Below are 27,393 nucleotides of genomic sequence, written 5' to 3'. Positions count from 1 at the left end.
ACCTCCGAAGCTGGCACCAACGGCGCCCCATCGAAGGCCGGGAGTGGGAGTCCCAATCCCATTCCGCCCCGACCCAAACACAGGACCTCCGTCTTCGCCGGGTTTAACTTCAGCCGGCTCAGCCGGAGCCACCCAGCCACAGCCTGTAGGGCCCGTTGGAGATCTTCTGGGTTGGAGTCCGACTGGCCGCCCAACATCAGATAGAGCTGGGTGTCATCCGCATATTGATGAGACCCGAGCCCGTGCCTCCGGACAATCTGGGCAATGGGGCGCATATAGATATTAAATAACATCGGGGAGAGTACTGCCCCTTGAGGCACTCCACATTCAAGCAGGTGCCTCCGGGACTGCTGCTCCCCTAGCACAACCCTCTGTCCCCGACCTTGGAGAAAAGAGGCAAGCCATTGGAGGGCGAGCCCCTGAATCCCCACGTCGGCAAGGCGGTGGAGCAGCAACTGGTGGTCGACCGTATCAAATGCGGCCGACAGATCTAACAGCAACAGTGCTGCCACACCGCCTTGATCCAGATGCCGTCGGAGGTCGTCAGTCAGGGCAACCAGCACAGTCTCCGTCCCATGCCCCGGGCGAAAGCCAGACTGGGATGGATCGAGGACGGAAGCGTCATCTAGAAAGCTCTGTAGCTGTGTCGCCACCGCCCTCTCGATCAGCTTGCCCAAATAGGACAAGTTGGACACCAGCCGATAGACTCCACCACAAAATACCCAAGAATTTCACAACCTGGAGCTGGCAAACCTAGTCAGTACTAGCCCCAATGAGTTCCCCACAAAGTCCAAAGTAGGCCTGGAAAGGACCTCCTGCTCCTGCCTTTTTACTGACGGAACCAAGTTTGGTTGCCTAGCAACAGCCACTGAGGGGAAAATGAGCCCCATAGCAGGAAGAGACGAGAATGGTTTGACAGTCAGTGGGTCACCTCAGCAGTCAGCAGGCCATGGAGGAGCCAAGCAGGAGAAGTGGCAACAGTAGAAACCTCTTCCTAAGCATGGATCAGCTATTTCAGCAGCCAGCCAGATACGGGGGAGCAAAACAGTGGCAGAAGTGTCTTCGTCAGGAGAGACAGCCATTTTGGCAATTTATTCAGGCAGGGAAGAGTGGCTAAGCTGGCAGTGAGTGGGGGAGAGGAGCGGACCCAGCCCCCAGCCAATGGCACATGAGTACTCTTGAGTGGCGGTTGACAGGCCAATGGCTAACGGAGTGCCCAGCATAGCCAACAGGAGAGCTGGAAAGTGCCAATTTGCTAGGGCATATATATAACTATACCTATCTAGGATTCCTATCTAGGATACCTGTCTAGTTATTGTTGATTTTAAAAGTGGTCGCCCCGTAGAGGAACACTGAAGTGCAAATGGCACCAAAGTGGGTGGCACCTTTTGAAGTGTGATATGGCTACTAGCTTGGAGACTGAAGAACTGAGTTAGAAGTTCTTTAACCTGAATATATAAAGAACATGGATGAAAGAGTGAGAGGAGGAACTTCATTTTTACCCATTAACAGGAAATGCCTTCTATGAATGCTCCTTTCCACACACTGTCCAATCACATTCTGAACCTTATGACTAGACTTACACTGCACTAATCAGGAATATTTAAAATGGTATGATATCACAGAACTTCATGGTTTGAGATTGTTTCCCCAGGGCGGCTGGGGAAACTAAACATCATTAGCAAACAAATATCATTGGACGAATAAATATTATTATCAATATATGCTTTTACCGCTTTTGTTATTATTTTTGGCAGTCTCATTTAATGTTAATAAAAAGCAAATCTGCATATTTACTCGTAAAAACGTGTAATATTTGTTCATGTCTTGTGGCTCTCAAACATCTGACGTTTATTCTATGTGGCTCTTACATCAAGCAAGTGCCACTTCCACTTACTTAATTATACCTGCATAGTCACTGGAAGCAAACACTTTACAGTAGAAGAGCACTATAATGCTTTTTTTTTTTAAGTATGTGTATCTGATGATTACGGAGAAGAAAGGATGTGATCCTATGAATACAAAGACTGACTTCTGAAAACATGCATAAAATTGAGAGCAAGTCACTTTTTGGCCTAGACTACTTTTTGTTCTGGGAGAAAGATGTCTATGTGCTCTCGTTTACACACACTCCCTCTACTACACCCCAACTTGGCAGGAATTCAGAAACATATTTACAAGACTTACAGTGTAATCCCAAATAGAGTTACACCCTGCTAAGCCTGTTGAAGCCAACTGGCTTAGAAGGTTATAACTCTACTTAGAACTGAACTGTCAGAGTGGTAGTACATTCAAAAGTCACACTGGGATAGTTAAAACATGGCTATTAATTGTGCTCAAATTATGTGAATTTATGTGCAAATATTTCTCTGCAGATGGCAACTTCAAGTTCATATTAATATTTCCATAGTACCAGGAACAAATTCCCTACCACAACCAAAAGACAAATAATTGGTTCTTGAAAAAAGGAAGTTAGACTTATTGTGAAACTTGCTGTTATAGGAGTTAGGAGTAATATTGCAGAAAGGGTTAATTTCTCCTACTAAAAGGCAGAGAGGTAATAGGCGTGGAGAAATCAGCGTTGGTAATGAGAGAGGAAACCTAGGTCTCAGTTCAATCCAGGTGGATGCACTGTCTTGAGCTTTGTTATCAGTTGTAATTCAGCAGTCTCTGGATACCACACCTAAGCCAATCACACCTTATATTGTCATTTGCCTGCTAATGTCATTTGGCAACTGAAATCACTCCACTTTCCAATATATAGGACGGACTCACATTCTAGCTATATTGGAAGTGACTCAAGTACTTGTTAGTCTTTAAGGTGCTTCTGGACTCTTTTCTGCTGCTACAGACAGACTAACATGGCTATCCATCTTGATCTAAGGACATTTTTGGAATTGTCAAAAAATTCCTCTTAGGAAAGAAGAAGCAGACAAATTATGCTTTGAATCAAAGTCCAAATTGCAGTTCTTTAAACCATGATCTGAGCACATCCAAGTTATATTACTGTAACTTGCTCTACATGGGGCTGTCTTTAAAAGCTGCTTGGAAACTTCATTTGGTCCAGAACTTAGCAGCCAGGTTATCGTTAGGGGGTAGATGCAGATAGAGAGGTGGTATCACTCTGTGCTGAAAGATCAACATTTGATTGGCCATCTGCTTCTGGGCAGAATTCAAAGTGCTGGTGCTTACTGATAAGACCACAAATGGCTTGTGGTTGGGGTAATTAAATAACTGTCTCCTCCCATATTGTGCAGCCTACTCATTGAGATGCTCTTTATTTATGTTCCCCCAAGGGCACTAGGTCGGGGAGTCAACATCTCCTGGAAATTCCAGGCCCCAGGGATATTAAATTTGCTGTTACCAGAGCCAGGGCATTTTCGGTGGCGGCTCCTACCTGGTGAAAGGAGCTCTCGGAGGAGAACCGGGCCCTGCAGGACTTCTCTCAGTTCCGCAGGGCCTGTAAGACGGAGCTCTTCCACCAGGCTTTTGAGTAGGAGCCGCCGCCACTACTATTCCACCACCGCTATGTATGCAGCATCGCACTACTACCACCAATATGTGGTTCCATCGGGGATGACAGGTTACTGGAATGTTGCCATTGGACTAAGATCTACCCCATCTTGCGATAAATGGAGCACTGACACTTTGTTGTTATATTATATTGTTTTATTGTTTTAGGCTGTTTTTATCTGTTTTAACTCTGGCACTTGTGCCTCGTTGTTAGCCGCCCTGAGCCTTCGGGCAGGGCGGGATATAAATCCAAAAATAAATAAATAAAATAAATTTATTAAAACATTTATAACCCACTTTTCCTCATGGTTCAGAGTTACTTACAATAATAATTAAAAACATGTCCAGTTAAAACCAAAATAAAATAAGCAAAGCCCAAACCTTTCCCTCTCTCCCCACTTAAAAGATGCCTGCCAATTTTAACCCCCTCAATAAACCTGGCAAACAAGCAGGACTTGCAGAGCCTCCTGAGGATCTTCAAGGAGGGGGCTCCCCTCACCCGTTCAGGGAGCCACTGCACAGAGCAGGAACCATGCTGGAAAAGGCCCAGTGCTCTTCTAAAGCCCTGCTCTCTGTGTCCTTGCCTACAGCAGAAGGAGTGTGACAAAGAAAGACAGGGTTTTTTGGTGATCCCCAGCTCACCTTACTTTCCTTCCCTTTGAGTGCCAGGGCAAGCCATTTCTCTTTACCCAGAGCTTTTAAACTAAGGGATTCCTCTTGTTTGGCTGTTTTATAGTCTGTTCCTAGCTCAAGGACTTTTTAAAATCAATCTCATTTTAGACAGCTTTATGTGCTTTTATGTCCTGGATTGCTATCACTGGTGGTTTTTACTACCATTTTTAATGACTTGGTTTCATTCCTTTATGCTACTACCTTGAATTGTTTTACTGATATGCTTTGACAGGTACATTTTTAAAATGTCTAACTGCTTTATGAGCCACCTCTAGCAAGTCTGAAGTGGTGGCACACAAATATTCTAAATAAATAAATAAACACGTAAAAAACAAGAATTCTGGCTGGATATGGAATGCTGCTGATGTTAGAATTCAGTCACTTTGGTAATCTTACCAAGGTTTTCCTGCAAGTGCTGACACACGATTAAACCTTTATGGTTATGAGTCTGTTGAAAGAAATTATGAGCAACCTGAAGTCATCTCCCCAGAAACAGATATGTTTCTGACCAGAAAAGCATCTGAAACCTGGATGAGCCATGAAACGGCTTAAATATTATATTATCCAATTATATGCCACTGTCACAGAGCTTCTGAAACCTCTAAGAAGTACTTGTTAACCTTTTGTTCATTAACATACCAGGACATACACTCATCCCTTTGAGTTGCCTTTTTTAAAAGGAACCTTATCTTGTCAGTGGCACTGCATGAAATTTACTTACTTAGATACTTACAGATTTGTTTACCATGTGTATGGTACCCCAGATTGCAAAACCACTGATAATGCTAGGTTACAACTATATAACAAGGGCAAGAAGGATTTGCAGGTAATACCTGCAAAAACAGGTTGCTTACCTATAACTGATGATCTTCGAGTGGTCTTCTGGGCAGTACCACACATGGGGTTGGGCACCTGCACACGACATCACTGGAGAAACTTCTAGAGCTTGCCTCAAAGCCTTTTGGGGGGCTCTCTTCCTGCTCTGGGGTGCAGGTGTGCACTGTGCATGCCTGGAGCAGGAAAGAGGACCGCCTCAACTTAGTTCCTTCAGCTCCTCCAGATAAGTCTTGACAAAAAATAAGGCAAGTGATCGAGAATTGCCAGCAGTGAGGAAGGCCGGGTGGGACTGTGGGACTGCACAGAAGACCACTCAAAAATCATCAATTACAGGTAAGCAACCTGTTTATATTCTTTGTGGTCTCTGTGTAGTCCCACACATGGGTGATTGATAAGCTGAACCACGTGGAGGAAGGTGCTGGCACCTGTGAAAAGAGCATTAATCTCATCTATCACCCTACAGGCCATACCTGAGATAAAGAAGACCCATGCAAAAATAGATCGAAGGACCACTTGGCCAAAGGCAGCATCCCCTCGAGCTCAGACATCAAGTGCATAGTGGGACACGAAGGTCAACAGAGAGGACCACGTGACAGCTGCACAGACATCTTCAAGTGGGATACTAGCAAGAAAAGCCATTGACACCGCTCTCGTGAAATGAGGAATGACACAGGTAGGTAGAGGTTGTTTTGCGAGTTCATAACAAAGAGAGATCGTCGAAGTCACTCATTTGACCATTCTCTGGGGGGGAAATCTGGATCCTTTGTTGTGGCATTCCATAGGCCACAAAGAGCTGCTGAGACTTGCAGAATAGCTGAGTTAGATGGAGGTAAAAGGAAAGGGCTCTGCGCACATCAAGAGAATGCAGGGCTCATTGAGCATTGTCCTTGGGTCCTGGGAAAAACGGTGTGGAAAGGCATCACCCACCGACCTCACAGAAGGACACCATTGGCTGAAGTACCAAAGGCACTTGGCATTGTCTGGAGTGGCAAACCCATCGATCATCGGACGTCTGAACATTTGAAAGACCAGGTGGAGATATTTGGGATCGAGAGACCACTCGGTTTCTGGAGCAGGAGGGCAACTGAGGAAATCCGCATTGACATTCAAGACACTGGGAACATGGACCACTGAAATCGAAACGTTGTGAAGGTGACACCAGTCTCACAAGGTGACTGCTATCTGACACAGTCGCATGGAGGCCATCCACCCTTGTTTGTTAATGTAAAATATGGTAGCAACATTGTCGGAGGCTATTTGAACAATCCAGCTGGTCACTGTTAATCAAAAGGTCTTGAGAGCCCTCTGCTCAGCAATGAACTCCAGAAAGCTGATGTGGAGGTGAGCCTCTTGATGAGACCATGCACTCTGTGCAGAAACAGCACCTCATTGGGCTCCCCAACCCAAGGGTGAAGTGTCTGTGAAGAGAAGGATCTCTGGAGGAAGGTGCTGAAAGGGCATGCCACAAAAGAGATTCGTCTCGATGGACCACCAACAGAGAGTGATCATAATATCCGAGGGGATCAAGCGAGTCAGTTCCAGGAAGTGATTCTGAAGATCAAAGGAGCGGAGAAACCACAGCTGCAGGGGGCACATCTGAAGGCAAGTGTCCAGAATGAAAAAAACAATTGAGGCGAAGAACCCCAACAGTCTCATGATCAACCAAGCCGACTGGTTGGGAAAACTGAGAAATTCGGAAGTCAGTGTCATGATGGAGAGTGCTTGAGACCTTGGAAGGAATGCTTTTTGGTATCAAGGAGAGCCCCGAGAAACTGCAAAGTTAGGCCGTGCTCCAGAAGGGACTTTGGCAAATTTACGCAGAGACGCAAGCAGAGCAATGGTGTTCCAAAGATCCGCCTCCAGTTGTGACTTCAAATGGGCAACTAGGAGCCAGCCATCAATGTAAGGATAAAGAATGAAGCCCTGCCGATGATGACCTGCAGCGACCACTGCCATCATTTTGGTAAAAACAAGGGGAGTGGTGGAGAGACCGAAAGGCAGAACTCTGTACTGTAATGAATGGCACCAATGGCAAACTGAAGAAACTTGTGATGATGAGGCCAAATGGTGATATGGAAGTAGGCATTGTGCATATTGACAGATTGACTAATCCTTTGGTATAAGGGAAAGAACAGATTGAAGAGTAATCATGCTGAAGAGTAATCATGCGGAACTTCCCATACTTTAAAACGACATTCAGACCTTGAAGATCCATGATCACTTGAACACTACCGTCCTTTCTGGGGACTGTGAAGTATTTGGAGTAGAAGTCGAGAGTCTGTTGTGCTATTGGAATGATCTCGATGGCCCCTTTGTGGAAGAGAGTGTTCACTTCTTTCTGGCATGAAGAAGAAGGTGGCTTGACGATGAAATGATGGAAGGTCAGAAGCAAAACGAACTCTATGGCGTACCCCACCCAGATGATGGTCAGGGCCCAGTGGTCGGTGGTAACGTCTTCCCATGATGTCAGATGGGGAGAACTCTGGTGCCCACAGGTGGAGTGGTGGAAAAAGGAGAAGGTGGCGAGTGAAGAAAGCAGTAAAATGGTCTGTTTGGGTTGATGAGACCATTTACGAGTGGAAGCCTTGGAACTTGAAGAGAATGAAGGTTCGAATCAAAAGGCTTATGCTTCCAAGGAGCAGGAGTAGCTGGGGGAGGTTGGCGTTTAGAACAGTTAGGTTTCCACTGTCAAGATCAAGGTCGCTGTGGGGCTGAGTAAAAAACTCAGAGATTCCAACTGTCACCCACAGCCTTCAAGGCATCATCCGTGGAAAAGTGGGAAAGGCATTCTCCGTCAAAGGGCAGGTCTTCCAATTTTAGATCTGATGTCCAGCTGAAGAGAAGTTGATTGCAGCCATGCATATCTGCAAAGTGCAATTGAGGAAACCAGAGTCTTAGAGGAGCAGGCAACAGCATGACGTATCGAATTTATTTGTTGCCTGGAAATAGTGCAGAACTCAGAGAGGGTGGCAGAGAGAGTTGGCCAAGCATCCTCTGGCCCAGTGTCCAAGACAGGTCAGACAGCAAAGGCTACATTAAAGGCATAGGCTGCCAAATACAATTTTATTTGTATTTTTTATTTTATTTATTTGGATTTATATCCCACCCTCCCCTTAATGGGCTCAGGGCTGGTTCCAACAGTATAAATATATAATACAACAATGTAAGATACAATACAATTAAAACCACATTCAAACACAATATAAAATAAGATATATATGTCATGCAACTCTAGTAAAAAGCCATATACTTCAGTGGTTGATAGTACTAGAAACTAAATTTCCCGGAGATCTATAAAATTTGAGATCTCAGACCCAGGCTACAAATGGGGGCTGACCCAAGGAGGCGGATGCCTGCTGCCTCAACCAAAAGCCCGGTGGAAGAGCTTGGTCTTGCAGGCCCCGCAGAACTGTAATAAATTTTGCAGGGCCCTGATCTCACATGGGAGCTCATTCCACCAGGCAGGGGCCAGGCAAGTCAGATGTCCCTGGAGCCGGGGACCACCAGAAGATGTTAATTGGTGGACCTTAGTGCTCTACAGGACTCATATGTGGAGAGGAGGTCTCAGAGGTATGCTGGCCCCTGGCCGTATAGGGCTTTGAAGTTAGGTACCAACACCTTGAAATGGGTCCAGAATTCTATAGGCATGAATAGGTATGAATCAATGCGAGCGTTCATGGAGGAGACAGCATAGATTTCCTTTGCCAGTGTGTCAACCTTCCAGCCCGAAAGAACAAACTCATGTGCTTGTTTAGATTTAGTAGATAAGTGCATGATCATCAAGTTTGGAGGAGGATGACTGAACAAAAATTCTAGATCCTGTATAAGGCATTGTTGCATTTTGAAACCGGGGGTACTGAGGCAAGATGATCCCAAGGTTCTTTCAAGACATCCAAATGAACAGGGAGAAGTGGAAGAATAGTAGATGGGGGGTTGCTCTGCTTGCACCAACTTGTGCACAGTATCAGTGATAGTGGGAGTATCTGTTGCACACTGCACTTGAAGAGCAGCAGCAAGCCTGGTAACTAGTTCAAGGTAGGTCTTTGGACTTTTGGTAGGAGAGAGGGATCCTGAGCGGACAACATTATCCTCCTGTGGGGTCACATCGACCTTAATGTCTCCAGAGTAGGAATGCTCCAAATCCAAGGATCTAGAAAACCAGGGTGGAGTGAGTGGAGATGGAACAGCCCGTGGATCAGGCGGTAGCAAAGTGTGGGCAGATGAATCCTGAAGGCCAGACAAAGTATGAGGAGCATGACTGTGAGGCACGGAGACATCAGGAATAGGAGTTTCCAAACATGAAGTATGTGCGGAAGCATATGAGACAGAACGGTGATTCCCAGATCAAGTGGTAGCATGAGAGGAATGTGTGACCATGACAATCAAGCCGGGGCGTCGGTGATCTATAGTAGGAGTGGCGATGCATAGAATGGTGAGGATGTCTAACAGGAGACCATGATCATAAGGCGATCAAGACTGAGAGCGAGAGCTGGAAAAGTAGCATCTAGGCTCCTTGCATTTATAGCATGAGCAAGGAGAACGAGACGGACTCTGACAATGATGTGCCCTTTCATCCAATAGGTGATAAGGAGGGTGACACCGACCAATGCTTCCAGGCAGAAACCGAAGCATAGTGAGATGGAGGAGATTTGGATGGCATCTGCAGGACTTGCTGTCAGTCTGAGAGGACAGAACCGGTGTCAACACGGGGAGAATCCTCACGTGTCGGCACCTCACTAAACACAGGGCAAAGCACTGGTGTCAGTCGAGAGCCTGGAAATGATGATGGGATCGATCACTGGGGTGGAAGGAGTGACAGCTAAACTCAACTGTTTCAACTTCGAAGTTGATGCCTCAGTTCCCTCTGGCTGCTTGGACTTATGTGGTTTCTTAGCTGATGGTTTGGCAGGAGGCATAGAGTCTGATGATTTTTGAGCGGGAACCAAGGAAGATCTAGAGGCAGCTGAAGACATTCGTGGACAAACGGCCATTGGTACTTACCGTGAAGGGTCCTTCTCCTCTGAGGTCAGGAGGACATCTCCATGGGTTATTCCCATCATTCCTTTAGGGAGGCAGGAAACACTTTTCCCCCCTTCCTCTTGGCGCCTTGGGAATAGCCCCGCCTTCAGTTCTGGGACTCCGTAAGCAGTAAGACGCTAACTAAATAACTCTCCTGTGCAGAATAGATAAACTTAATAACATTGTTAACTTTAACTATAATACAGGTTCCACGCTTACCTCCCGAAAGGTAGAAAGTGTGATAGCAGAAAGGAGAAACATAGGGAAGAAGAGAGCAGCAAAGCAAGTAGAGAAGACGATGATGAAGAACGGGAGGGCTGAGATGTCCTGACCTCAGAGGAGAAGGACCCTTCATGGTAAGTGCCAATGGCCATTCTCCCTCTGAGGTGGAGGACATTTCCATGGGACCTCCCAGAGCAGTGTCCCTCATTTGGGTGGGTCATCACTGTCGTCGGCCGAAGTGAGGATTTGCTGAAGAATTCTTCTCCCGAATGCTGCATCAGCCGAAGTGAATGTGTTCAATTTATAGTGCCGGACGAATGTGGAAAGAGAAGCCCAGGTCGCTGCTCTACATACTTCCTCAACCATCGCCCGGTTGGAAAAAGCTGCGTTGGTAGAAGCACTTCTCAGAGAATGCGCTGTGATTCCCTTCGGAACCTCCAACCCAGTCGCTTTGTAGAACTCTGAAATGCAGGATATGAGAACCGTGCTGATGGACGTCTCGGACATTCTGTCACCTACTCTTGGTGGAGAAATGTTAATGAACATAAAGTCTGTCTTCCTGATTGGCTCTGTTCTGAGGATATAAATCTTCAAGGCATGTCTAACATCCAGAGTATGCCACAGGACCTCCTTGGGGTGCTTAGGATTGGGACAGAACATAGGCAAATAGACCTCCTGAGAACGATTGAAGACGGACAACACCTTCGGTTGAAAGGTAGGGTCAGTTCTGAGAACGATTTTGTCTTTGTGAAAGACACACAGCGTGGACTTCACGGAGAAGGCATTAATCTCCGAGACTCGTTGTGCGGATGTTATGGCCACCAGAAATAATGTCTTCATCAGTTTGGACTGGATGACAGGGCGTTGATCTTTCTCCTACACCATCTGACAAAAGCCTTCCAGGTCGTGTTGTAGATACGGATGGTGGATTGCCGCCTGGAAGCCAGAATAGTGTCCATCCCCTGTGGGGAATATCCTAATTGAGTGAGCTGTTGCTGCTCAATCTGCAGGCGGTCAGACAGAGCCATTCCGGATGAGGATGCCAGATGGGACCCTGCAATAACATGTCTGGAGACTTTGGTAGAGGTAGAGGAGGAAGAATGGCTAGTTCCAACAGAGCTGAGTACCATGGATGGCGAGCCCATAGAGGAGCCACCAGGATGACTTGTGCCCTCTCCTCCTGAATCCGATGGATAGTTCTCGAGATCAGAGGAAGTGGTGGAAATGCGTAGAGAAGTCCCTGGGGCCAAGGAGAAGTGAGAGCATCTGTCGTTTCCGCTTCCGGGTGGTGGTATCTCGTGAAGAACTGGTATACTTGATGGTTCTCTGGGGATGCAAAGAGATCCACCAGTGGTTGTCCTAGATGCTGCACGATGAAGCTGAACAGACTCGGGTGAAGAGCCCATTCCCCCTCGAGGATGATTTCCCGACTGAGCCAATCCACCTTCACATTGGTGACACCCTTCACGTGCTTGGCCCGGACCGATGCCACGTTCTTCTCGGCCCAGTTGAGAATTTGTACCGCCTCCCAATGAAGGCGGGAAGATCTGGAGCCGCCCTGGCTGTTGAGGTACACCTTGGCCAACATGTTGTCCGTTCGGACCAAGACTGTCGCCTGTGGAGTGCCTGGTTGAAATGATTGAGGGCATGACGAATAGCTCTCAGTTCCAGGAGGTTGATCAGGAGACTTTGCTCTTCCCTGGACCAGCGACCCTGGATGGGGATCCCCTCCAGGACTGCCCCCCAGCCCCTGAGACTGGCATCTATAAAGATTTCCTTGAGAGACAGGGTATAGTAGACCTTGCCCTGTCAAGTTCTGTGGATTCGTCCATCAGAGAAGGCTGGACTTGACCTGTGCCGGGATGCGTAGATTCACTACCCTGCGTTCCATGATTTGACGCTGATATGGTCTGAGGAACCGCTGTAACGGTCTGGAGTGTAGATGGGTCCACTGGGCCAGGTCTATACAGGAGATCATCAGACCCAGGAGTCTGGCCAGGGACATCAGGGTGGTCGAGGAACTCCGAATCACCAAGCTTGCCATGTCTCGAATCTTGGTAGCCTTGTCCAGAGGCAGGAAGAGAGAACTGCACGCATTATCTATTACTGCTCCCAGGTAATGGGATGGTAAAAGGCAACTCTTGTGGAAGTTGACTATGAAGCCATGCTCCTGCAGGCAATCTACCGTCCTTGTGGAGTTTTGGATGGCCGAATTCAGATCATTGCCCCTCACCAGCAGGTCGTCAAATTAAGGGTATATGTGGATCCCCTGTTTCCTGAGATAGACTACCAGATTGATAAGAAGTTTGGAAAACAGCCTGGGTGCTGTTGAGAGACCAAATGGTAGGGCCCGATACTGAAAATGATGTTGTCCCATACAGAAACGGAGAAATCTCTTGTGAAACTGATAAATGGGGACATGAGGTCTATGGATGATAGGAAATCGCCAGACAGCAAGGTCTCAGTCCCCTCGGTCAGATCTGTTGAAAGGAGACTTGTTGAACTTGGTGTTATACGGTCCCCTTCTGTTGGGAGGCTTTGACAAGCTCCAATTGCCCTTTTTCTGGTCCTGACGAAATCTAGACAGGGTATGCTGCGAGCGAAAGGAATACATGTTCCGCCGCTCCGTTTGGCGAAAATTCCTAGGCATGGCCTTCTTTTTGTCTCATGTCTCCACTAAAATTCTGTCCAGAGCATCTCCAAAGAGTCGATCTCCATGGAATGGATAGGCTGACACCATCAGTTTGGACTGGAAATCGGCTTGCCAAGCCCTCAGCCACAGTAGACGCCTGGCTACAGTTGTAGAAGCCATGGCTCTGGATGCGAAGGTGAAGGAATCCAGAGTGGGATCTACCAAAAATGAAGCGCCCTTCAGGATGCGTGAGGCTCCCTCAAGTAGACCCCTGTTGTTCTCGGGCAATAGTTGGATTAGTTTGCGAATCCAGACAGTCAATGCTCTGGACACTATGGATGTAGTAGCCGCCACTCTTACCATCTTGGTAACGCCCTCATAGATCTTCTTGAGCGTAGCATCCACCTTTTTGTCAATTGGATCGCGAATAGAACCGTGGCCATCCTCACAACCTAGGCCTGTAGACTGAATAGCTGCCACTGGACAATCCACCGGTGGTACCTGCAAAAGTTCATTCGCATAGGAAGGCAAGGCATACAACTTTTTGACAAACCCAGGGAACTGTCTGTTCGCTGAAGGCCTGTCCCATGCCGATCTGAGCTGTCTCTCAAAGTATTCAGGGAATGGGAAGACACCATGCTCGAGTAGTTCCTCTGGGGGGAAGAATTCAGAAAGTCCCTTGGAATGAGACTTGGCAGGCACCTGCTCTTCGGTAGCAGGGGTCTCCTGAATCTCTAGAGCCTTCATTGCCTTGGTGAAAAAATATTGATATTCCTCTGCTTTAAAGAATTGTTCAGGCATTTTCATTTCTTCCTCTTCCTCATCAGAGAGGAACTCGCCCTCCTCCCTGTCCTCAAGAATGGAAACAGAAGAGGCCTCTTCTTCCTCTCATTGTTCCCCCCTATGTCTTTTATGTGAACCAGGGGGTGCCTTCTAGGCTGCCTTGGTAGGCCAGGGAGCTGGGCGTTGGGCTGGAGAAATCTGGACACCACCTTGGCCAGTGAGTCCTACCCCATTACAGAAGGAGGAGATCTCTTCCTGCATAGCCTGCCTGAACACCCGCATTAAAGTTGGGGAGTTGAGCAGTCCCAGGTAAATCCGGGAGCCCCCCCAAGGGATGGATCTGGCCTGGGGAGACATGTATCGGGGGTCTTACTGGCTCCCACGGTCTGTTGGCTGCCCAGCAGAGGAATTGCGTAACTGCCTGAGTCCTGTGCCGCCGCTCCAAGATGGCCGCCACTCGTCTTCGCCCGCCCGATTTTGGCGGGCTCCACATCTTCTGGCGTCCAGCAGCATTTCTGGGTGCTCTGCGCCACCGCTGCCGCCTCTGCTGGGTTCGTTGGGGTTGCAGAAGCAAGCCCCGAAGGCAAGTTGGCCCCACAGTCGGCCGCCGCTGTGGCGAACGTTTCCTTCTCGACAGAGAAGAAACCGTCGGAGTGCTCTGCCGCCACCGCCATCTCCTCGCACGCAGCAGCATTTGTCTTCAAAGAAGCTCCCTTGCCGACTCTTGACTCTCGTCGAAGAGCGAGCAAGAGAGAAAGAACAGAAAGAAATAAGGTCAGGAGAAGTTGGGAAGGAGAAAATAGAGAGAGAGTTGTGGAAAAAATACACAAAGAAGCAGTCAGAAAGGCAGAGCCTTGACACTAGCTGCTACTCCCTAAGAGGCAGGAATAGAACCGAAGGCGGGGCTATTCCCAAGGCACCAAGAGGAAGGGGGGAAAGTGTTTCCTGCCTCCCTAAAGGAATGATGGGACTAACCCATGGAGATGTCCTCCACCTCAGAGGGAGAAGTGCAATTTCTAATGGAACTACCTTGAGACATGCTGCAGGATTTCGATCGGCCTGCTTAGTGAACTTGGCACCTCCATGCGGTGCTGTTCCCCTAGGCAGAGAAGACACAATTGTGCCTGTCGTTTGAAGGAAGCTTCACAGGGAAGCGGTGACACTCCTTAAAAAAGAGAGTGTGTCCCATACGGACACATTTCTGACCAGGGAGAGGGAGGGGAAGGGGGGAAAGGGGACAGGCAGAGAATAGTCAAAAGAGAAAGAAGTAAAAATTAAAAAAAAATATGTAGAAAGAAGAGGAGGAAATGAAGACTAATGAAGAAAACACAACAGGTCAAGAATTGAACAACTTAGCAGAGGTGAAGCAAGGAGCAACGAAGAGAGGTGTGAACACAAGGGAAGTCAAAGAAGAACTGAATGGGAGGCCATTCCAGGCATGCGCCTGCTCTAGGCATGTGCAGTGTACACCTGCTCTCCAGAGCAGGAAGAGAGCCTGCCAAAAAGGCTCTGAGGCAAGATCTAGATGTTTCTCTGGTGAGGTCATGCGCAGGTGCTCAGCCCCATATGTGGGACTGCATGGGGACCACTAAGAAAATACAAAGGATACTCTTTATTATGCTAATAACCAGGCAAAGATCTTGCTTCAAGGAGATAAAATATTTTAAGATGCTGTTCCTCCTGAACAAACCTCTGAATGGAAAAACAACAATTTTACCACTACCCATCCGGAACTAATGATATTTGGGTGCAAAACAAAATGCAACACATGAACATTTGAAACGTACTGCTAGCTGTGATGTCATCAGCATGGTACCCAAATGTTGATTAATTCTGTAAACTTTGACCTTCACATAATAGAACATGGCTGGTTATTAACAATCCATGTTTGTTTGTTCATTTGTACCTACATGCTATTTATAATGTCTGCTTTTCAGGCACCTAGCATCAAGTTTTACTCAGTATGGTTATGTCTCCTATTTATTTTGTAAGTATCAAGTCTGATCTGGACACACTGTGAATCAAATTATAGGAAATAATTTGGCTACCAAATATGTAGTAGAGTTGTGGGATGGTTAAATTGCAATCCAAAGCTATGTTATTGCCGCAACTGCCATAATTTCCAGTCACTTGAGCCCTTATAGCAATTCACCCCTCAAAGACAGAGTGTCACAGTTATTATGTTTAACACTACTGCTCTTCACCTTTTATTTGGTGTACATGAGTACAAGTAAAAAGTGACATTGTGGCTGGCCTACTACATCCTCTGAGACTGAGAACTTGTTCTTACAAGGATTTGTTGTCTTTTGTAGTTTTAGGGTACAAGCAGCTTTGGACAATGACAAGAGAAAATTTCTAGCTGAGGATATCTGACATTGGGAGAAGTAGGGATTCCCCCCTCCCCCCCTCTCTTTCAATTTGGAACTGGAGTATTTCATTTCTGTGATTCCTCTTTCCTTGCCAGCTTCTGTTGCCCTAATAAGAGCACCTCAAAAGACCTTCCTGGGTCTTTTTTCTGAACCCTGGCTGAATTCTAAGGTTTGGAGTTATCTACAGTTTACTCTGCTAACCCCAAGCTACTAAGAGGTGTAGCTGAGACAACGGGCTAGCTAGTAGAAGTAATATTTCAAGGCCATACGGTAGTCTTGACCATTACTGTCTACAGAAGAAAAGTGAAACTAAATCAAACAAGGCAGGTTGACTGAGGCTCCAAAACTTACACTAGTATGTAACAATCCTTGTGCTTAAAAAGTTGTCCAGGGGAAGGAACTCTCCTCTGAAAGGGGATATGCAAATTAATTTTAACTTGCCTTCTAAGAAGGAATACAAGAAGTTAACACTTCCCTGCCAACTTTGAAATTTGCTGATGAGTTTTCAAACTAACTGAAAGATTAGGTAACTTGTTAGAATTGTCAACACAGAGACAATGTCTGGATTTTTATATTAAATTTATTTCTACTTCAATAAATGCTGTCTCAATTATGCTGAGGAACAACTTAACTTTTAAAAAGGCAGACCAGAAATAAGTTCAAAGTGAAACATTGATTCCAGGGCTCACTAGTGGAGTGCCTTCTTACAGGAAACTAGATTACCTCCATAGAAATCCGCCTGTGTATCCGATTTCTGAGGCAAACACCGGTGGGAGACTGGACTTCATCAGATGATGTTCCAGAAGCTTGATCACTTTCACCATCTGATCCCATTTTCAGATTTTCATGTACAATATCTAAATATAAATAATAATAATTATTATTATTATTATTCAACTTGCTGTCTCCCTTTACTACTCACCTGCACTCCTGGAACAAACTGAAGTAGTATTCATTTTCTTATTTCATCATTGAGACTCTTCATAACATGATTAACACATTCCAAAACATAAAATGATGCCAACTTGGCTTAACATTTTAGTCCTAGTTACTGTATTCAATTTCTATTTTAATTAAGGTCACCTCAGTTTCCTAGTACTTGAAAACCAAGGCTATCAAAATGTTCTTGAGCCTGGAGATATGACAGCTATCTGTACAAAATCTTAGAAACTCTCTCTCTCTCTCTCTCTCTCATCTATATTTATATATACTTAAAACTGAGCATTTAAGGAAACTTCAAAAGAGTTCTTTTGCCTAAGAGTGGATAAAGAGGAAATTTGAAATAAGGTGATGGGACTTTGAGTGTGATATTTATTAATACATATTTGAAGCATGCCAGGAAATGCCGGAGATGCTAAAATTTATCATTAAATTTTAAGAGCCAACCAATGCCACTGATTAATTATCAGATATGATCCATATTTTCATTATTTACCACAATGTTCAGATTGGTCATTTACTTCATATATATCCTATTTTTCTTCCTAATGGGGATCCAAAGAGGCTCACAACATTCTCTCATTCTCATCCTCAGAACAGCTTGTGAGGTAAGTTAGGCTGAGTGTGCATGCCAGCAAGCTTCCATGGCAGAGTGGGGATTCAAACTGTTGCCCAGATCCTAGCCTAATACTAACCACTACCCCATACTGGCTCTGGCTTTTATGAAAAAGATTAATCTAGAGGTACAAGAATCTATTAATCTGTGCTTGTCAGTATCAGAATATAGCAGAAATGGCAAGATATAAATCCATACACAAATAAATATTCAAAGTGAAAAAGTGAACTGGCCATTCAATTTCAATTGTTAAAAACTTATTTAGGATTTTAAAAACTACTGACTGTAACTGATGAAACACTGACCACAAAATAAAGGGCATATCATGGCCATTCTGAAAGGAACTAAGAACATTCCATTTCTTGTCACATTTCAATTTCCACTCCTTTTCAAACCAGAAGTGCTATAGGAAACTGAAACCACATGCAAATCCCCAGTGAAACAAATTCTACTGCTAAGACAACAAACCTACAGCTGAAAAAACTATCCTTGGATAATAATATGAAAAAGCAGGCCTATAACGATCTTAAAGAAAAAAACCCTCTTTAATATGTGATCAGTGCAACCTTATTCATATGCAAGACAAGCATGTAGAACAAATAGGATGGATCTTGAGGTGATAGGACACTTCACTCAAGCATCTGTATAAAGATTTTCTCTTTTTTTTAGTTTTGTGAATTTTCTCTTTGCACTCAGTGAATGCTCATGGGTTAAGCTCGGACAGTCTGGTCAAAATAAAGTTAGTTTCTCTCCCCTTCTCAATTCCTTCTGAATTTCAAGCTGAAGAAAGTGGCAGAGTAGCCATTTGTCTACTAATGAATGTAGCCCCAGAAGACAAAGGACAGCCAGGCTGTGTGGGCTGAGAGCACAAAGGCAACGGCGACCTCTGAGCCTCAAAGTTACCAGAATGTTCTAGTCTTCGTCCTTTTCTACCTGGTGACATGTCAAAAGGAGTAGTTTTGGTGGCTCATGGGAAGAAGCAGCTCTCCATTTAAGAGAGAGGGGCAGCCGTTAAGAGAGACTTCATGGGGACTCAGAGAAACACAGAGACAAGGCCTCATGCTTATCTCAGTATTAGAAAGAACTATGGAGAGTGAGATTCCCAAAGTTTCCCCCTCCATGAGGGACGAGGGATGTCTACTAATGGTGTTTTGGCTGAGTACTTCCCTAGCTTGACTACCCCTAAGCATCGGAGGGCATTTATGTTAGCCTGTTTTAATGTCCTTCCTTCTGCGGTACTGTATGGGAGATTTAAAAAAACAGCATACTTTTCTAGGCTCTGTTCTTGAGGTCTGGAGGAGATAGAAAGTACTGAACATGTTCTCCTGCATTGTATATTTTACTGAGATACTTGTGCCATATACCTAGAACCTCTGCTACAAAATCGCGAGGGTCAATCTGATGACTGCAAGACGGTTTTCCTACTATCTACCCATAACTCTGAGATCATTGACTCGGTGGCTAAATTTCTATGTTGTGCCATTAAGAGGAGAGGACTGTTTCAACTCCAGTGATGAAGGTTGTACTTTTATCCCTTGCTGGTGTATGTTGTTTTGTTGTGATGCCAATAAAGGTAGTCATAAGTTTGATAGCAGAAATACTTCCATGATAGAAGAAATAAGGAGGGAATTCTGAACATGAATGAAGGGTTCTGACTGCAGGCTATCACACCACAATGCTTCTAGTGGCCTGCTGGTGGCAGCAAAGAACAAGCCCTGTTTGTGAAAAATGGTTGAGACAGAGCAGGAGAGGTGATATCACGGAGGTCTAGCCGCTTGAGAGCAGGGCTAGCTGCATAATTTCTTCATTTCCCACAGGGGGAAAAAGGGCTTGCAGGGTCATTTTACCACAGATCCAACCAGTTTTTCCCACTAGTGAGACCAGAGAGGGTCTTTTTTGACAACAAAAAAGCTATGATCAGAATTATGGGAATGCATGGATGAATGTCATTTGTGACAGGGACTCCAGTAAGGAAGAGGATTAAGTGAGACTGAGTGCAAAGGCTGAGAGCCAGTTTGGTGTAGTGGTTAGGAGCATGGACTCTAATCTGGGACTCTAATCTGGGACTCTAATCCCCACCCCTCCACATGAAGCTGCTGGTATGACCCTGGATCAGTCATAAATTTTTTCAGAGCTATTCTGTCAAGAGCAGTTCTCGAGAGAGCTCTCTCAGCCCCACCTACCTCACAGGGTGTCTGTTGTGGGGAGGGGAAGGGAAAGGGATTGTAAACTGCTCCGAGACTCCTTTGAGTAGTGAAGAGCAGGACATAAATACAATCTCTTCTCTTCTCTCTTCTCACTGGATCCATCATTACATTTATCAGTACAGAGAAATTACACTGTCCTACCCATAAAAACAAAGTTTGAGTCAAGTGGCACCTTTGAGACCACTTGACTCAAACTTTGTTCTGCTGCTTCTGACCAACATGGCTACCCACCTGAATCTGTCCTACCCAGCATACACTGATGTTGGTTTGAGTCAGGGGGATCACACCAGTTACTGATTCTTCAGGCTCTGGCCAGTGTTTGACTCAAAATTTAAGATATTTACTATTTGACTTGATTTAAAACACTCATTACCTGCATAGGAGGAATTAATTTTAAGGACTAATTAATCTTATGGACTAAAATTATCTCAGTCCAGAAATAGATGATTATGCAAAGCTTTCTTTAAATGTTCCTCCAAATTAAGGTGTTTACACAATTTGCGTTGATATACTTTAACTACTTCCAACTACAGCTAAGACTTTTTCTAGTATCTTACTTAAATCTAAATTAGACATGAACTGTTCAGATAGTCTTCTAATGCCATAAAGTATGTGTGTATGCAACATATTCTTTAATTAATTACATGAGAAATTATTCCTGAAAGTGGTAAGGATATTACTGCAGTATAACTTGTTGATCTCAGACCTGTTGAAAACAGACTATCCAGTCACTCTGTGAGAACACAAAAGATTCCTCTGAGAGTAATGACATCCAGTTCAGCAGAAGTTAAGTATAATGACTGCTGTTGTTTGCTGAACTGGATTTGCTTGTGTTTGCAGAAATGTTTATAGTCTTAAATATGATTTTTCTGATTTTACTTAAAAAGCATAACAAAATGCATTGACTTTTAATGAATACAAAACCTTGCATAATAAATGTTGATCAAATGCCCAAATTGTTACTCAAAAGTATCTAATACAGCCAATCAAATGAACAGTAACAGATACAGGAAATGAAGCATACCAAGTCCAGTACATTCTGCTTATAATACAAAATAGTGCTCTGCTCATAGAGATGATTTATATATACCATGAGTTTACTGACACAAAATTACACCTCAGGGAGACCTAATTCTCATCTGCAGCCACAAAGAACAGGCAAACCTGCCAGGTAATTTCTCTTCAAAGAAAGGGGGAAAACTGCATTCATGAATATTTAAGAACTGTTCTGAGGCTTCAGTGACATAAAAGCATGCAATTGATGCAAAAAAACCCCCATAATAATTGCAAAAATCACCTACAGACTTAGGAAGGGAAAGAACAGATCTGTTATGAATTCTGTGCAAAGGCTTTTTGTATCTATTTTGTATCTATAGTCTAAATGAGCTTAAAGTTGAGAGCAACATTATTCTTTTCTAATTTAGGAAATTGAATCCTACATGTTTTAACATGGGGAGCCAATAGCGACATTCTGCCTTTACTTTGGATCCATTCAGCCACAATTAAGTGCAATCAAAGTTTTTTAGAAACTGGTATGGTTACTGTTAAAGCATGAGTGTGGATAACTGTTATTCTCTATTGGTTCAAAGTAATGACTAATCCCACCATCTTAGTGCGTCTGATTGTGAGGGACTCATACCATTTCGGATCAAAGAAACTGAACTTAAACTGGGCTATTATGGTCTTTCTAAACAGTTTTTACTGAGTATGGAGTACAATCTTGTTAAACCCTTTCTTAAACAAAGAATCCTGGACATTGAAAGACAGCATGAATTGAACCAGGTAAAAGGTTATCTTCCAGAAATAGAGGATTTAAATAAAATATTAATGCCATACTTGCAAAATTTGGATAAAACTGACTATAGGAGAGCATTTGCCCTCTTTAGAATAGATATGTTACCATCAACAAATATGGAGGGCATCTGTGGGAATGGGAAACTGGAATCTAGGGAACATGTTTCATTTGAGTGTAGACTTTACCAAAATATTAGAGCCGCCTATATAACACCGATTTGTAATTATTTCCCAGGGAGGAATATCGGATTTTACCTAGACAAGCTCTTAGCAGATAGAAACCAAAAGATTATCCTAAATATGGCAAAATTTGCTAGACAAGCTATAAGACTCTGGAAGCAAATTTATAGAGGGAAGCATCTAATTGGCCTATCACTAAGAACTCAGTCCTGATTTTTATTTTATATGTCGCAATCTGAATGTATATTGTACTCACATTGTGTATGTTATTTGATTGGTCTCTGACCATATCAAACTCTTGCTGTTGCTGTTTTTGTTGTGTTTTATTCCAACAATTAAGTTCAGGAGCGATCCCACATGGATGATGACTACAAATACAATTTTCATTTATAACAGGACAAAAAGGTTACATAGTTGGGCACTTATAGAAACCTTCATTTCTGAATCCCTTTGTTGTGCATGTGCTTTTTGCTTATTATTTATCTACATCTCACTTTTCTTCCTAAAGGAGACCTGAAGAGGCTTAGTACACTGTTCTCCTCTCCCACCGCCCTGTGTTGAGGGATGGTTCTGACTTGTAGCATGTTGTTTTTAATCTCTCTCAGACATATGATTCTATTAATAGTTTGAAGTAACTGCCATCCTATTATAAGAAATAGCAAAATTAACACACTTGCCAGTCTATCCAGGGGCAAGGACCATTGCACATTAGCTATTCTGCATATGTCCAATAGGCCAAGCTATCAACTCTGCTGAGAGTTGATTGACTCACTAGCAGGACTCTCATGAAGCAGTGATGAGGTGTCCCATTGTGCTCATATCACACAGAAGGTTTTTACTCCCTAAAAATAGGCTAGTTTAGGGCTGAAAATATTTTAAATACTTAGATGCCAGCCACTGACATGTGAACACTCTTTGGCATCCCTCAATGTTTACACTAGAACCCTTTGACTTTCAATGAACACATGTACTATTTTCATAGACAGTTTCCTTCCAAGTCAATTTTGAATTAGAGACTGAAGAAATATTCAATATTCTTAAATTCTGTTCCTATGGCCATATTTGAAACATTTTTACTTTGATGTTAAGGAGCATGTATAACCAAAGAATTCACATATTCTCTTCATGAACTGATAATACAAAGATACCAATGCAATGTATTACCTAGTCTGCTCCCATTCCTTGGCATTGCCATGAAAGAGCCAAGGCTGCCACCTATAACGCTGTGCGGTCTTCGTAGTGGCGGTTTTTTGAAGGATCCTGTGTACTGATGAAGGAATGAGTGCATGCTATGAGATGTTGGTGGTCTGCCATTCTTCACAATGGGCTCTACAATTTGCCAGCACCAGCCGATTCGTCACACAAGAACGAAATTCAGGAACATGTTAGGAAAGAAAAGAAGCGTTACCATACGAACTGCTTAAAGAAATGGAAATCATGCAAATGAAAAATACAAGCTTCAGATGTTTTAATTTTCGTGGCATTTAACAGAGATCCATAGCATTTAAAAACCAGAGAACAGCTAATCATCATCAATACTGAAGCATAATAAAAAAGCATATACATACAAAACACCTGCCCTAGCTTCTGGGCCTGAATCAAAGAAAGTACGGCATACTGTAGACACAGAAAATGGCATGATGTAGCAACCATGCAATCACCACTAAGTCTACTACAATGGCTGGAGCAGTCACTGAGGCACAGGATGAAACCCACTCACCACCATTTCAATATACTTCAGAAAGGTCTGATAAGTGAAAAAGGTGTTGAAAAGTGCCCCCTAAACAACCGGGGGGGGGGGGGGACAACTCAGCTCCTCAGGACCAAACCGCAAGATCATTCTCTAGTTAGGCAGGTGGGAAATAATCTTTATGTGCCTTTTCACTAAATTTAAGCATGCCCCCAATCCAGAGCAAAAACAGACAGAAGCAATATTGACACCATCTGAGATTCAGTAATTGATATATGGATTTTATTTATTTTAACATTGTTTTTAACTGCTCTACTGATGTCTACAGTTCTGGAGGCCCCCCTTCAAAAAGGATGTGGACAGAATGGAGCAGGTGCAGAGGAGAGTGATGAGGATGATCGGGGGCCTGGAGACCAAGTCCTATGAGGAAAGACTAAGGGACTTGGGAATGTTTAGTCTGGAGAAGAGGAGGTTGAGGGGGGGACATGATTGCTCTCTTTAAGGATTTGAAGGGCTGTCACTTAGAGGAGGGCAGGGAGCTGTTCCTGTTGGCAGCAGAGGATAGGACTTGCAATAACGGGTTTAAATTAAGGGTGGGAAGGTACCTGCTGGATATTAGGAAAAATTTTTACAGTAAGAGTTGTGCAACAGTGGAGTTGTGCCTCACTTGCAGTCTTTAAGCAGCAGCTGGACAAAGACTTGTCAGGGATGCTCTAGTCTATGCGGATCCTGCATTCAGCAGAGGGTTGGACTAGATGGCCTGTATGGCCCCTTCCAACTCTGTGATTCTATGAATATATTTAGTGTGGAATATATTGAACCTGCTGATCATTCATCCCTCAGCAAGAAGCTGATTATGTCCTGCCTATTAGATTCAGCTAAGAATGCTCAGCTGAGGGTGGCTCATACACTTAGGGAAAGGTGGGATTCTGTTTTCTGAACTCAGTATACCAACATAAATCCACCACCATGCATTCTTTAAAAAATACAGAACGAAAACTTCAAGTGGCAGGAAAATTAAATGGTTTTCAGATGCTACGGAACAGTATACATTTATTTAACTAAGAAATCACAAACCTACATCCTCTGCACAGGAAGAGTTCAAGTAGCTGTAATTAAACAAGAGTGGAAAAATATTTAAAAGTAATCTAATGCTGTCAGGAACACTAGAATGTGTTCTTGTATTACTCAGAAATATTTACAGCTTGATTCCAAGGATATATATGTGAAAGCAAATTCTGCTGGGCTCAATGGGACTTGTTCCCAAGTAAATATACATAAGACTGAGTTCCTTGGACAGCTTTGAGTCCAAATCTGTGGATATTTAAATCTAGAGATTAGAGCCATGAACGGGCAAGACAGGGAAGCGAGGAAGAATACACATGTGGCCTTTACATGCGTACCTTCCAAAACTATTGTGGGTTCTAAAGTCTACGTATACAGAGGTGCAATCTTTGGGGAAATAATTGTGGAGAAAATATAAGGGGCAGAAGGAAAGTGACAAAGATGCAACTTTGAATTGAACTAGATTTGATCATTAATGACACAGATTAACAAAGAGAAAAGTGAGAAAGACAGGAAGACTGAAAGGAAATGTGACAAGATAACCGCAACTGTGAATGTAATAAACAGCAAGTCTATCACACAAACAAGGGAATACAAGTTACACAAACTGGGAAATAAGCAATCAAGAAATCCTGGAGGACTTTCATGGAGAAAATAAAAGAGTTTGGTGATTTAGCAGGTTTTTATGTAAATAAAAACAAATCCAAGGTGATGTGTAAAAATATGACTGGTGGGAAGCAGGAGGAACTTCAGAGATTGATACAGTGTGAAGTTGTCAAAAAGACTAAATATTTAGGAATTGACTTGACAATGAAGAATATAGACCTTTTTAAGAATAACTATGACAAACTTTGGCCTCAAATACAGCAAGATATTAAAAAATGTAATACATTAAATTTGTCACTTTTGGGGAGAATTTCGGTGGTTAAATTGAACATTTTACCTCGCTTGATGTTTTTATTTCAGTCAATCCCAATAGTGAGAGATGCAAAGATATTAAATTCTTGGCAGAAAGAAATTTCAAAGTTTGTATGGGCTGGGAAGAAACCAAGGATCAAGATGAAGATTTTATGTGACGCTAAAGAAAGAGGTGGATTTCAACTACCAAATTTTAGACTGTATCATGATGCGGTTTGCCTAACTTGGTTGCAACAATGGATTACTTTGGACAATAGAAAGTTGTTGGCGTTAGAAGATCATGACTGTAAATTTGGCTGGCACGCCTATCTATGGTATGGGAAAATGAAAATGGACAATTTTTTTAAACACCATTATATTAGAAGAACGCTATTTGATACATGGACTAAGTATAGAAGGTTCTTCTCAGACGAGAGACCACTTTGGATAGTACCGGCAGAGGTAATCAAACCTTATTCGACACAAAAAGGAGAAGATTGGCTTCAATATAGAGACATTTTGAAACCTGTGGGAAAGACGTTTGAAATGAAAGCGGAAGAAGATTTGGACTTTAATTATGGTTGGTTACAATATAGACAGATTTATGATTTGTTTAAAACAGATAAAAAGTCTTTGTGTTTAGGAAAACATATAATGAATTTGAAAATGTATGGTTTGAGGGAGGTAAAAAGTTGATATCTAAAATGTATAAGATATTGTTACAATGGTATACAGAAGACGAAATAGTTAAAGAGCAGATGATAAAAGGGGCAATTAATATGAACAAAGAAATATCTATGTCATCTTGGGAATTTTTGTGGAAAAATGCAATGAAAATATCAACATGTAATAACTTGAAAGAGAATTGTTTTAAAATGATGTATAGATGGTATATGACGCCAAAGAAGATAGCAAATATGAGTAGTAATATGTTAAATAAGTGCTGGAAATGTAAAAAAATAGAGGGCTCTTTTTATCATATGTGGTGGACTTGTGATAAAGCAAAAAACCTTTGGACGGAGGTCCATTCGGAAATGGAAAAAATTGTGAAATGCAAATTTAAGAAAGAGCCTGAAATATTCCTTTTGGGTCTTAAAATGGAAGAAGTTAATATTGCGAAAAGAACTTTGATGTGGTATATGATTATAACTGCAAGAATGACATATGCTCAATGCTGGAAGCAAGAAAGAACTCCTGAAATCGGGGAGTGGATAAAAAAACTACTCTTTATGGCTGAAATGGATAAAATGACAAGAAAACTTAAGAATCTGGAGGCAGAAGAATTTTTTGCAGATTGGAAAGACTTTAAAGATTATTTAGAGAAATATTGGGATGTAAAGAACAACTTACTTTGCTTTGATAACTATTGAAAAAAGAGTGATATTAGAAGAAGTGTAAATGAGAAGAACAATAGTTGAAAGATGTGTTACCTGTAGAAATTGAGTAATAAGTAAGGGAGAAAGGAAGAAAATTTAAGATTTGGGCTGGGGGTTGGAGCACTGTGGGAAGTCAAAAGGGGTGGGGAATTAGAAGAAGAAGGATGTATAACAGTTGGTAATGTGATATATGTTTGACCTATTAATATATCCTAATAAATTGTTTTTCACAAAAAAAAAAAAAAAAGAAATCCTGGAGGACTTTCGATTTTGGTGCAGTGGGATTGAGGTAGGCTGCAGAGCTCTGCTCCTGCAGTCACTCAAATTACACGGTTTGGGGGAGTTTGGATATCTAATCTCCTAGGGGGGCCTCAGGAGAGGGGTTTCTGAAGCAGGGGGCTCAACAAAGAACCAGGTCCAGCGGTTGTGTGGATCTGGAGTCCTTTGTCTGCCCTGAATCCATCCAACCCTGGTGACTTTCCATTTTTTAAATTCTTTATAACATTCAAAATTTCTTGTTGTGTAATATCCTTATTTAAGATTAACAAATCCTCTTTCCTAATGTTTTTATCTATAACTTTA

The 27,393-nt window shown here is 43.3% G+C and overlaps 1 protein-coding gene across 1 annotated transcript in view; it reads right to left on the bottom strand.

Moving 5' to 3' along the window:
- The window catches only part of CDK17 (cyclin-dependent kinase 17), a 103,378-nt gene that overhangs the window by 54,929 nt on the left and 21,056 nt on the right, over positions 1 to 27,393 (bottom strand). The window contains exons 2-3 of the mRNA XM_015416276.1: positions 22,948 to 23,112; positions 16,771 to 16,904 (exon numbers count right to left, since the gene is read on the bottom strand). Coding sequence (XP_015271762.1) covers positions 16,771 to 16,904; positions 22,948 to 23,112 — 299 coding nt within the window. The remainder of the gene's footprint in view (positions 1 to 16,770; positions 16,905 to 22,947; positions 23,113 to 27,393) is intronic.

This window comes from Gekko japonicus, unplaced genomic scaffold (assembly GCF_001447785.1).
Source record: "Gekko japonicus isolate JY-2015 unplaced genomic scaffold, Gekko_japonicus_V1.1 scaffold648, whole genome shotgun sequence".
Taxonomy (NCBI): Eukaryota; Metazoa; Chordata; class Lepidosauria; order Squamata; family Gekkonidae; genus Gekko; species Gekko japonicus.
This window is presented reverse-complemented; position numbering and strand designations above follow the sequence as displayed.